The sequence below is a fragment of the Ictidomys tridecemlineatus genome, chromosome 5 (assembly GCF_052094955.1).
Source record: "Ictidomys tridecemlineatus isolate mIctTri1 chromosome 5, mIctTri1.hap1, whole genome shotgun sequence".
NCBI classification, from domain to species: Eukaryota; Metazoa; Chordata; class Mammalia; order Rodentia; family Sciuridae; genus Ictidomys; species Ictidomys tridecemlineatus.
Window position 1 is genome coordinate 32629455 of NC_135481.1, and position 13273 is coordinate 32642727.

Consider the following 13273-nt stretch of genomic DNA (forward strand, 5'->3'; position numbering starts at 1 on the left):
TCAACATTTGTATTGACATTGAGGAGCATGGCCACTTCAGAGAGTGATGTTTTCATATTCACATACCACTTTCTCTTTGGATTATAGATGTAAATGAATGTGACACTCCTGGAATCTGTGGCCCAGGGACATGTTACAACACCGTTGGCAACTACACCTGTATTTGTCCTCCAGATTACATGCAAGTGAATGGGGGAAATAATTGCATGGGTAAGTCTAAGTTTTTCTCAGTTAGGCATGTTTAGTTCTTGTGTAGAAAGCCCAGCAAATGGTCCTGAGTGCTAGACTGAGTGCTGCCATCCTCACTGTCTCATTGAGAGCCTCCTCCCCTGTAAACCGTGAGCTTGGTATTTTTTAGCACCTCGTGTGCGTGGTTGGGAGTTTTCTTTTAAGTGTAATGTTGGAAAATCCCAAACAAAAGTTGAATAGTGCTTCTTTTGTTTGACTTTTGGGTGTATCTTTATACAATTATATTTACAACACAGACCTACAGTATTAAAACATCGTGAGTCGGAAATGAGAAACTTACTGCCAAATAGCAGTGGAGAATTGTTACTAGGAGACAGGGTGGAGAGTCATGTAAAGTTTATTAATGCTACAGCCACATAATGACTTAGTTCTGTGGCATAAAATACCAGGGAATACATTCCTCAAAGTCCTTTTCTTGTAACAGTATTGATAGCTAAAATGTTGTGTCTGAGTAGGCTTTTCCTGCCCTTATTAAAGTCAGCTTACAGTACAACTCAAAAGAGCTTTCTCTTTGAGTATCCCCTTAACATGTGTTGTGCTTCCCCAAGGGCATATCCAATCCTTTTTTTTTTTTTTTTTTTTTGGCAGGGGGCGGGGGTTGGTAGTACTGGGGATTGAACTCAGGGGCACTTGACCACTGAGCCACATCCCCAGCCCTATTTTGTATTTTATTTAGAGACAGGATCTTGTTGAGGTGCTTAGTGCCTCACTTTCGCTAAGGCTGGCTTTGAACTCGTAATCCTCCTGCTTCAGCCTCCCCAGCTGCTGGGATTACAGATGTGGACCACTGTCCCCGACTTCCTATCCTTTTTTCCTTTTCTCTTTTAGATATGAGAAGAAGTTTGTGCTACAGAAACTATTATGCTGACAACCAGACCTGTGATGGAGAGCTCTTATTCAATATGACCAAGAAGATGTGCTGCTGCTCTTACAACATTGGCCGAGCCTGGAATAAGCCCTGTGAACAGTGTCCCATCCCAAGCACAGGTGAACTTTAGCTTCACTACTACTAAAAATAGAGGTTGATCTATCACCCATGAATTGTTAGGAGAAATCAGTCTCAGCAAAGAAATAAAAGTGTGCATGCTCATTTCATAAGGAAAAAATTGATTCACAAAGGCAACTGTTTAGTTCAGAGTTGACTATTATCTATCCAGCTGAAAACTGCAATCACAGAATATGCTTACTAATGTGTACCCTAATTCATAACCAGAACTGTGGACTCAGCATATCACAAAAATATAAACATTGTTATCATTGTTTCAGAGTTCACCATAATAATTAAAAGACTGGAAACAGGCAAACCAAAGTAATAAACAAACCATAACTCTTCTTGTTTTTATGTAATATTCAAAACTAGTCTTATTCCCAAAAGAATTAAGGCCAGTCTACAAAGATGTAATTGTAAAATAAGAAATAACTGTAAGGCAAATGACAAAGAAGAGTAAGAAAATTACACAGGAACAAGGCCAATACACAAAATCCAAACCGGGAATTCCTACACAGTTGCCAGAGATGAGCAGTGACTTTGGTTCCAAACTTCCTAGCAGCTCATTTGAAAAAGGAAACCTGATCAAGTGTAAAATCCTCAGTAACTACAAAGCAAATTAAACACTGAAAAAAATGCATCTCTTCTTTATATTGAGACAAGAGAAATTTCTTCTTACATTTTTTTGTAAAGGAAAGAATTATACTATGTCATTCATTTTTAAGTACATTTATTTATTTATTTATTTTTATGTGGTACTGAGGATCAAACCCATCACCTTGCATGTGCTAGGCGAGCGCTCTACCACTGAGCCACAACCCCAGCCCATGTCATTCATTTTTTAAAAGACCCAAATGATATTCTTTAAATAAATATATAAAGTAAAAAAAATTGGTGCAGTATTCTTAAATCATGTGATACATGTTATGCATCAAAGATATTATGATGGGATCATTTGCCAATATTATGATTTGCATTAAATTTAATCCATGCAAGATATTGATTAAGGTATTCTGTAGTACCTATCCCATCCCACACAGTGATATGTAAAATTTTAAATTTATTTTTGGATTCTATCTGATCATTTATGCAACAGAAGATTCTTTTTTACTAAATTATACCATTGTATCCATTGTTTGCTCCAAAAATAATGTAATAACCATCACTTAGAACTGTGATTTACCTCACCTCTCAAAGGGTATCTAGAGCAGGGTTGACAAACTAAAGTTTATGGGCCAACTTCAATCTACCACCTGTATTTGAATGGCCCACAAACTAAGAACAATTTTTACACTTTAAATGGGTGGAAAAATCACAAGAATAATATTTCATGCCATATGCAAGTTACATGTACTTCAAATCTTGGTATCCATGAATAAAATTTTATTAAAACACAACCACACTAATTTATTGACCCATTATCTACAGCTGCTTTCGTGGCAGAGTTAAAAAGTTTTGACAGAGACCATGCGGCTTGCAAAGCCTAAAAATATTTACTCTAGTCCTTTAAGAAAAAGTTTGCTGACCCTGACTGAACAATGGTCTTCAGGATCATATCTTAATGAAAAATCTGGAGGGTATACAAACTTGGCATGTGTGTTTATATATAAAAGTATGTGCATGTATTTGTTTTAAGTTATCTTGAAAATTGCATTTGTTTTTTGAGAACTGTTCCAATATAAATTATACAGAAAATACGTCTTTAGAGAGATCAGATTTTACAAAAATAGAATTCCGACTGTTTTCTATTTTGTCCTAATAGGTCATTTCAATTCTCCTGGAGGCCACTTTGGAAACCCTTGATATAGACAATATTTACTTTCAGAAATGACTGTCTTGAGTTTTAAGAACCTATATATGCATCATTTAAAATTCAAGATTTCTTCTTCATGATAAATATTGGCCAAATCTAGTTTTGGCCTTTCACTAACTCTGAAATTTGCACATATTTTAGGAGTTCTTGTAATTTCTCTGGATGACAAATGTCAGCTGTTGTGGCAGTTGTTCTAAGTGGACACTCATAGTCTAAGAAAATAAAGCACTAGGAGAATAGCATGCTATATGTTAGGATTTTTAAAAATGCTTTAGAGATAGAGTCTCACTATACTGCCCAAGCTGGCCTTGAACTCCTGATATCAAACAATCCTTTGCCTCAGCCTCCCAAGTAGCTGGGATTTACATATGCCACCATGCTTGGCTCAGGCTATTTTCTAATTCAAATAATTCCAGGAAGCTTTTACTCATTTTCTTTAGGCATGACCAGAAAGGCAATGGCCATCTTGGATTTAGACTGATACCATACCTTACCAGTCATGCTTACCTGGAGTTACAAAATCTCCAAGTTAGAGCAGATCACCAATAACATTTAGCTCATCTTTTAATACCAACTTTGATGAATTCAGGGAAGAGAAAGAACAGGAGTACATGAGTGCCATTCTGAGTAAAATCCAGGTCCAAAAACCAAATTAACGATGAGGTTGGTTTATAGACATGAATTGGCCATTAATAGATCTGATGTTAAGAACTTGCCACAATCTGCCTCCAGTCTACTGAGAAAATGGCTTCTGTAAGCATTCCTTGGACCCTATATAGATCCCTCATTACAGAGTGGAGAGAGGCACTCTTGTCAGTCTCTGGGTTCAGACCTGAACAGTATTCAAATAGAAAGCTCAATTCAGAGGCAGCTCAGAGGAGCCTGTGGCATGCGACATGGAGACTTCTACTTCTCCCTGGTTATCAGTCAACATACCATTCTTCCTTCAGCGTTTGTCTTATAGAGAGAGAGTTACATCTGTAGGAATTTCCAGGTTTACTTCTCGTTGTCAGTTCTTCAAAAGAGAGACCATTTCAGTATTGTAATATTGTTTAAAAGTAACTTCTTCCACACCAAACCTTTTGGGAAAAAGAAAAAGTAATTTCTTTCAGCCAATTCTTGCTCTTTTACTGATCCCCACCCCTCCTGTTGTTCAATTATTGCAGATGAATTTGCTACGCTCTGTGGAAGCCAGAGGCCAGGCTTTGTCATCGACATTTATACCGGCTTACCCGTAGGTGAGTTAGGAGACAATGTGCACGTGAGCATTGTCAGGACTTTCTTTCCTTGTCCTTGTGTTAGAAAAGGGAGTGCATACTGTCATTTTCTGTTTATTTTCTTTGTCTTCTTCTTATTGAAACATGGATTCTCAGTTTGGAATAAGCTGTGCAAACACCCTGTGTTGCTCCACCTAATTGGCAGAAGCATTTGCTGCTCATGATTAAGGGGACTGGAAAGCTTTTCACAGAATTACAATCAAGCTTAGTTAAACCAAGCCTAGGCATCAACAAAGAGAGAGATTCTGGGAGGATGGCCAGTTGACATTTGATTTGACTGTAATTCCCATTCCTTCCTTCTAAGATGAGTTTACATGAATTTTTCACACCAATACTTTACATGTGGGTTGTTCATGTAAAGTCCTTCTTGTGGATCCAATTTATCTTACATGGGTTCTTCTTGGATCACCTGCTTGGAGAATTTCAGAATTAAACTAAAAATCTTCTCCATCTAAGACCTTGTCTGATAACTGGAACAGAGACCACCACTGTGATAGAGGTGCTTATGTAAGATTCACAAGTATTACACAGCGTTCAGCCAATGTAGGCAGTGCCCTTGTGGTTTAAACCAAATAACATAAAAGTGATGGAAAGCTGTTGTGATCTCAGAGTTTTTCCCTGGTGTGATTTATATGTATCCTTAGATGCCCCTAAGTCTGGGCTGTTGTGTGTGGTAGCAAAGATCACCACTTGCTTTGTTCTACCTTGTTCCTAATAAGTAAACTGAAAACTACATCAGCCTTTCCAATGACCTTGTTTAAGGAAACAAGGATCTGGTCCAGCAATCAGCCTGGCTTCCTTAGTGCCAAATCCATATAGCTCCACAGTCTAGTCAACATCCAAAGAAACTTCATGGTTTGGAAAGAAAAACTGCTAAATGACATTGGCATGAAACACCTGGCCCTAGCTACTTTGTTTTTCCCCTTCCTGAAACAGATCTTTTAATCTCCTTAGAATCTGTGATCAGCAGATAAGTGGTCTTTGGTAGTAATGGTTCTCCATGGGCAGACTAGGCGTGTACTCTAGCAAGACTTGCCCTCCAGGATGGGCAGGAAGCAGCTTGAAACTGCATTAGCATTGTCCACTAGTAGGCTGGAAAGACCTCAAATGCCATCCAGTTCAAATATCTTGCTTTACAATTGAGGGCCCAGAGGCCCAGAGAGGGAAATGGACTCATCCAAGGCCACCTAGCTAATTAATAACAGAGCTGGGACCTGAACCCAGCCCTGACTCATGGCTTGCTTTGCCTCCAGCTCTTGAAAACTGGAAACATGGTATTTAGCAATATGCTTACTGTTACCAAATTCCATCAATGACAAAATATTTAGATGGCTGAAAAACTTTGTTTTATTTAAGCTTTATATTTTCTTTCTGAAAGGTTTTAAGATTGTTGGCATATAGAGTCCATTCATATGGGACTAAAACCATAGTATGTTTATTAATCTTGTCTTAAAATATAAACTTCTCTAAGTTGAAGTTCAAATAAAATCCAGACAAGAAAAGAAAGCAAGATTTTTAATATATCTTTTTGCTATTTTACACCTAGCAATGGCTAGAGATTTGACTCAGCCTGTTATTGTTAGTCTTGGTAATATATATCACATTTAAACAAATGAATATGAATATGATATTTCATGTTTTAATCTGCACCAACAGAATGGATTCTATTGGTTTTCTTGTTGACAATATAAAGTTGTGATTTGATTTCTCATAGATGTTTAACAACATGAGAAAAGTGTGAAAAGACTGAAAAACATGAGTGCCTGTATTCAAAATAGCAGTGTTTTGAGACTGTACCCTTTGAGATTTAAAACTTTTTTCCCCCATTAAGTAGATCAATTTGCTTTCAAACAGAATCAAGCCCTTTGAAAAAGGGTCTTAAATCTACCTGTGGCCTGTGAAATTTCTCCTTTGAAACAGGTTGGTTTTAGAATGTGATTCTTCTGAATCTGCAGCAGCTCCTCCAGGTACCCTAGAATCTGTGAGCATCTTCCTACAATTTATGCAAAGTACCTTGCAGAGGCTCCTGGCTATAAGTAAACCAAGAGGCTCAACAATAGTAATAGAAGCCTAGTGAAAGGGTGACTTGTATCCTAGACTGTAGCTTTACGTAAACCACAGTGGAAGTGTTCTGTCACACTGTCAAGGGATTGCTGGAGCGGTCCTCCAGGGTAACAAGCACTTTGAAACCGTCCTGTGAAGAATATAGGATGGTTATGTGGAGAAGCATAAGGGAACAGGATATCCTGTTAGCAAGTTTCATCAAATCCTGACTCTGTCTCTCATTGACTACGTGCTCTTTGGCAGGTTACCTCCTCTGGCTTGGCCTCAGTTGCCTCATCTGCACAGTGAAGACAGGCATAGGACCTAGACACCATTTCACTGGGTGGCTGTGCTGATTCAGTGAATAGATACAGGTCAACTCTTTGAGAAGCACACTAGCCATGCATCCAGAGACTGGGAATACTATTATTATTACTATTTTTACTGTTATTTCAGAGGACATTTATATGGCCTGGAGTAGGAAGCAGGTAGGAAGCAGATGAGGCAATCGAGGCTGCTGAGGAGGCTCTGAGACTTGCTCACAGGTATCCCTTTATAGCTTCAGATATTGATGAATGCCAGGATCCTGGCTCTGCTTTCATTCCTACCTTGGTCCTGTTTTAATGTTCACCAACCCATTTCCAGACATGGGTTCTTTTATCTTTTTTTTTTTTTTTTGATACCAGGGATTGAACTCAGGGGCACCCCTTCACTGAGTCACATCCCCAACACTATTTTGTATTTTATTTAGAGACAGAGTCCCCTTGAGTTGCTTGGTGCCTCACTTTTGTTGAGGCTGGCTTGAACTTGTGATTCTCCTGCCTCAGCTTCCCAAGCCATCCCAGGGGCTTACAGGCATGTACCACCACACCCAGCCAGACACTGGTTCTTGATGTAACAAATTAGAATTAGCCATTTACCATTTGTCAGAGTGCTAAGGACAAGTAGAGCTGTCCCAGCCCCCAGCTTCAGGAAGCACACAATCTGCAGTGACATCCTTCCTTGGTGCTAACCCTGTCTTCACATTCAACTCCAGCCCAGCTTGCAGCCCCACATCTCATTTACTCCTTTCTATAGCCACATGAAGGAGGAAGGGGGATTAGAAGTAGAACTTGAAAGATGGCACTTCTCCATAACATTGGACTTCTCTTCTGTTCCTCAAGTCACCTTTCCATTTTTGCCAAACACGGCTGCACACTTGGAGGCAAGAGGCCATTTCCTCTTGACAGTCACTTTTAACCTACTCATCTGGTATATCCACAGTGCCCAGTGGATATGAAGATGGCTCCTACCTGTGCAAAGTTGGTGTTCTGAAACAAAGCCAAAAAGACACTAAATCCACAAAGACACATGAATGTTTGGAAAGTAGCTTAGTTATTTCAATTTGCTCTTCATTGATTTCTCCTCCTCCCATCACACACAAACACATACACACATTCACGCATGCCCTTTCAGTCCTCTCTTTCCCTGTGCAGGGATCACATGTTGCACTATCACTCACAAGCAACTCTCTGTTTCTAGATATTGATGAATGCCGGGAAATCCCAGGAGTCTGTGAAAATGGTGTGTGCATCAACATGGTTGGCAGCTTCAGATGTGAATGTCCAGTGGGGTTCTTCTATAATGACAAGTTGTTGGTTTGTGAAGGTAAGTGGCATTGTAACTATGTCATATCCAGCAATGAGCCAGCTGATGAGCTTCTTAAACACACCCTCACCAAACTTCATAACTTGAAATTTCAGAAGTGCTTCAAACTCTAAGTATAGTGAAGGGCATGGTGTGGAACAACTTGAAGTTTCATGCAAAAACCTCTCTAACTCCCAGTGGAAAAGCCAGGATGTGCATTCCGCAGCCCCCTCCCCCAAGACACAATGTATTAGATTTCCTGACTGATATGAAAAATCTTTTGGGTTCCTGGGTGTGTCACATAGATTTCTTTTGTTTCACATTGCTTGAAAGTAAACATCAGTGGACAGTCATCTTTACTTGAATCTTAAAGTCAGTGTTCTCTTCCAACAAATGGAGACTTTGCTACTCCCAAGTGAAAACAAGGTTAGTGCAAATATTCCAAATGCATGAGAGAATTCCAAATGGCAAGGACAGCAAATTTGATTTTATATGAAAAATGTTGGCATGCATGCAAAAGGTACTTTTTTTCATTTTCATATTACCTCCTATTGCTGTGTACACACACACACACACACACACACACACACACACACACACACACACTCTCATATGTTATGAGTCTAAACATTCCTTATAGCACTTCATATTTCTTCCTACATCTGGGGAAGATAGTATTCTTCTGTATTTTAATAACAGGGAGACATTACTGGATATTAAATATGTGATGTGCCTGAGAATAACTGGAATAATTTTCTATTTAATACTTGAACTTTGGTCCTCTGGTAGAGTATTATGCATTATAGAAAAGGTTATCATCCTCTTAGGGCACATATTATAGCATGTGTCAACATTTTAATATTTAAAAAAACATTTGGTTTTCTAAACTAAAGATGATTTATATACCACAGGGAAAGTTCTAGTTTGTTAGTAACCACATACCTGTTAAGTTTTCTTAACAAGTGTTTAAGAGAACTTTGCACATGTCACTTCCCTGTCTGCTGTGTTGGTTGTGAGAATGGGGGTGACAGCCATTCAGAACACCTCTAAAGAGATTGCCAGTGCAGACCTTGGTCCCAGTCCCCACCTTCTGGAGGTCATCCAAGACCAGGTTCCTGGAGAGGAAACATGGACACTGGAGAGGAGAAAGGAGGCCGTGGCAATGATCTTATAGTGCTGGAGATGGCCGTCTTCCTTTTGGTCATATTCTTTCCCCCTGGTACTTACCCCACCAGGATGTTTGTCAATTTCTCATGGCATTTCCTCTTCCCTTCCATTCAGAGGTCTCTTGGGTGATTACCTTGGTACCTCTTCACTACTTATATATGCTAAAGCAGCAGCCATTGGCCAGAGTCAACCTAGACCTTGCAACATACATGAGTTGCAAATACCATTTGTCAGAGTGCAAAGGACAAGTAGAGCTGTCACCTTGCTGTCAGGGTAGCATTTAGTGGCCAATAAGATGACTGAGGGCTCCAATTTTTGGTTTCATACGCTCTTCTTCTTCCATGTGAAAAACTAATCAGGCTCAGCTGCTTCCCAACACTCTTAGTTCTCGGAAACACACTCTTAGCAAATCGGAAAATGAAGGTTGATTTAATACATGCCTCAGTAGCACTGAAACTGGAATGGATTCTGGAAGTGGTTTAGGGAGCTTCCATATGTCTGCTCTCCCCACGTATGTGTTTGATCAGACTTTAGGCTGATGCATCACAAAAGTGCTTGTCCATGACACTGTTTGGCTTCTCCAGTGGCTTCTCCTCTGTGTTTCTTTATGGTCTTGGTTAAGATCAGGGCAGGCCTCGTGAGTGAGGTGGTGTTGGGTCCATCATAACAAGGCAGCATACTTTTGCTCTATCTCTTGCATGGAAAGGCATGATCCACCCCACCTCTCATAGGAACTCCCACTCACTGAAGTTCATACTAATGGTCCTGCAGTTCTCCAACCACAGAAACACACACCTGAGAGGCATCTGCTGATGCATTTGCCACCTGCTGGTAGGACTTCTTTGACTGAGTCCACTTCTGTGTGAAAACCCAAAACTGGTGCTAAGGACTTCTCACCAGTGTTCCAGATATTTCCTTTACTGGACATAGACAACTAGATCATTCTGTTGAAGCAGGAGAGAGGGGAGCATGTATTTTGCCCCATGAGTTGTGCAATAACTTTTGTGATGTCATGAAATTGAACTATATCAGGTATCTGGGGTTTTTGTTGTTTAAACAAGTGTTTAAGAGAAATTCGCACATGTCACTTCCCTGCCTGTTGTGTTTGTTGTGGACAAATGGGAATTGGGGTGAAAGCCATTCAGAACACTTCTAAAGAGATAGCCAATACAGACATTGGTCCCAGTTTAAAAAAATAAAATAAAATAAAAGCAGGCAAATAACTCCTGAGCAAAGTAAAAGCTCTAGAACACATGATATTCATTTTATTCTTTGCTTTGATATTGAGAGTTGGATTGTTTTCAGTAGTTTTATGTGCAATCTCCCATGTTTGCTTTCTTGATTGGACTGCCTTGTGGCAGTAATTTAAGCAGCAGTCTCTGTAACCCTGCAGCTGGAAGGCAGGAAGCACCCCAGTCACCTGGGCGCTTACTAGAAATACAGACTCTGGGACCATTCCCCAGATGTGTTGAGTTAGAATCTGCTTTTTAACAAGATCCCAAGTAATTCATATGGACATTAAAGTTTGAAATGCTCTGCAGATCTTACACCCTTCCAGACCAAAGCAGCCCTGTTGAATCATAAAATCTTGGGGATCATTAGACTATACCTATATCAAGTCCTGGCCTTAAAAAGCTGAGTTTCAGACTTAGCTTTTTGTTTGTTTTTGTTTTTGCTGGGGATTGAGCCCAGGGCCTGTGCATACTAGGCAGGCATGCCATTATTGACCTGTATCCCTAACCCCAAATGACTTTTTTTGTTTTAAAGATATGAGCATCATCAGAGTCCATGTGTAATTATTATCAAGAAATTGCCTATATGAATGATAATACTGAAGTAGAAAAGCTCTGGAGTTTTTAGATAATGGGTTTTCAGTCTTCTGTTTTTTTAAAAAAAAACTTTATTTTCTAGGGTAGTTTTAGGTTCACAATAAAATTGAGAAGAAAGTGCAGAGATTTTTCATATACCCACAGCCCTATACATGCATAGTTTCTTCCATTATCTACAACCTCCTTGCATTTGTTATAATCAATAAGCCTATACCGACGTGTCCTTATCACCCATAGTCCACAGTTCACTGTTGCTATTGTAGATTCTGTGAGTTTGAATACATTTGTAATGCCACATATCTATCAGTATAGTATGATAGCATAGTTTTGCTGCCCTGATACTTCCCATGCTCTGCCTGTTCATCCCTCTCTCCTTCCTAACTATTGGAAACTACTTTGTCCTATTTACTGTCTCCACAGTTTCCTCTTTTCTAGAATGTCTTGTACTTGAAATCATGTACCATATAACCTGTTCAAATTGTCTTCTCTCTCTTATAGTAACATGCATTTAAGTTTCTTCCATAACTTTTCATGGCTTGATAGCTCATTGTTTTTTTAGAAATTTAGACTATTCATTAATATTCCATCTAGATGTACCACAGTTTACTTATCATACATTCACCTCAGAAAGCCATTTTGGTTGCTTCCAAGTTCTAGCAATTATGAATAAATGTGCTATGAAACATCCATATTGACTTTTCAGTAGATCAGATGTAAGTAAGACCGCATTGCCTGGACGCCATATTCTGTGCTCTTTGGAATTACATTCTCTTCTGCTTGCAGATATTGACGAGTGTCAGAACGGCCCCGTGTGCCAGCGCAGTGCCGAGTGCATCAACACTGCAGGCAGCTACCGCTGCGACTGTAAGCCCGGCTATCGCCTCACGCCCACAGGACAGTGCAATGGTAAGTGGTGCCCACCGGCCACTCTTATTTCCCTGCAGATCATCTTCACAAGCCTCTGATAACTAGATTTCTTTTGAGATCTAAGGCTGAAGAATATATGAGATATGATTGAAATAGATAAACTCTAGCAAAATTAGAAAAATGGAAAATTGTCAAAATGTCTAAACTCTTAGCTTTTTCCCACTTTATTGATGAGGTATTTGTAAAACAAGAAGGAGATTGTTTACATAAATACATTTCAGGTTTGCCTATCTACTGTCCCACATGCAAACACCTACCCTTACATATATTCAGTATTCAGGATCAAATTACTTTTTTTACTTCCATACCTTCTCCCTGAGCGGCAGGGGAGGCTTCTCCACCTCATACCCCAATCTTGATTCTCAAGCTGGACCAGATCAACCTGAAGAGAAGCATTACTTGTCTTCCCAAATGTCTTACAGACAAAAGATCACCCACTAACGGCAGAAAACATCAGTAATCTTTTATTAGCTGTAAAACACTTATAGTAAATGAAAAACTGTGTTCCCTAGAGATTTGAGTTGTTCATGGTTCACTTTGGTCAAGAATGTGGTAGAAATAAGGATGGGTGCCTTGTCAACTTATATTGATAGTGAATTTGTTCCATGTTTGATGGTATTTTGTAGCCAGTGGCATGAAGCTTAAAACACCAGTGTTTCAAACCAGAAGCAAATTAATACCTCAGAATAATTTTCCTGTAAGTTTTAAAGTAATTATAAATCATTGTATATTTAGCAAAGAGGTCAGGAAAAATGTGTTATTCTGCTTACGGATCATTTCCAAGTGAGTTTCCTGGATATTTTATGCATTTGTGAATGAAACAACTCAAGGGAACATGGTCAGATTTTCCTTGGATTTCCTTGCCTGCCAGTGATTAAGTGGTAGGAAGTGCAGTGCTCTCTGAAGGGTATTTTACATTGTTTTATGAGACCTTGGTGGGAAGCGGGTGTAAGAGCAGAACAAAAAATCACTTTGAGAATCAAGACTTGTTTTGTTGAGTTTAAAGGAACATGTGCAAGTATTTAGCATTTTGTCAACAGAGCTGTTGTTATCCATATTTAATACAGGACAGGAAAAGTGGGGACGTCTCTGATATGAACCACAATACCCTCCATGAAACTTGGCATTGATACCATTTCCCTGCATTTTACTCTTAATTTATATTTCTTTGGAACTGGGTGAAATAATTCCAGTCAAAATAAAGAACTGCTGATAATATAGAATGTGCCATTTCACACCTTTTCATACTTGGGCATGAAATGGGACAGAGCTATTTATACATCAAGGTAAGACATCCAGCCATAGCCTGCTGGGGCTTAAGCCCTTTCACATTTTCTTGAAGAATATTAAAATA

At 39.3% G+C, this 13273-nt stretch overlaps 1 protein-coding gene across 4 annotated transcripts in view; it reads left to right on the forward strand.

The window, feature by feature from the left end:
• Positions 1–13273, forward strand: part of Fbn1 (fibrillin 1) — a 222372-nt gene that overhangs the window by 171725 nt on the left and 37374 nt on the right. For all 4 annotated transcript variants that reach the window (XM_078049643.1, XM_078049640.1, XM_078049641.1 and 1 more), the window contains exons 41-45: positions 88–210; positions 1078–1236; positions 4217–4288; positions 7892–8017; positions 11776–11898. In XM_078049643.1, the coding sequence (XP_077905769.1) occupies positions 88–210; positions 1078–1236; positions 4217–4288; positions 7892–8017; positions 11776–11898 (603 nt within the window). The remainder of the gene's footprint in view (positions 1–87; positions 211–1077; positions 1237–4216; positions 4289–7891; positions 8018–11775; positions 11899–13273) is intronic.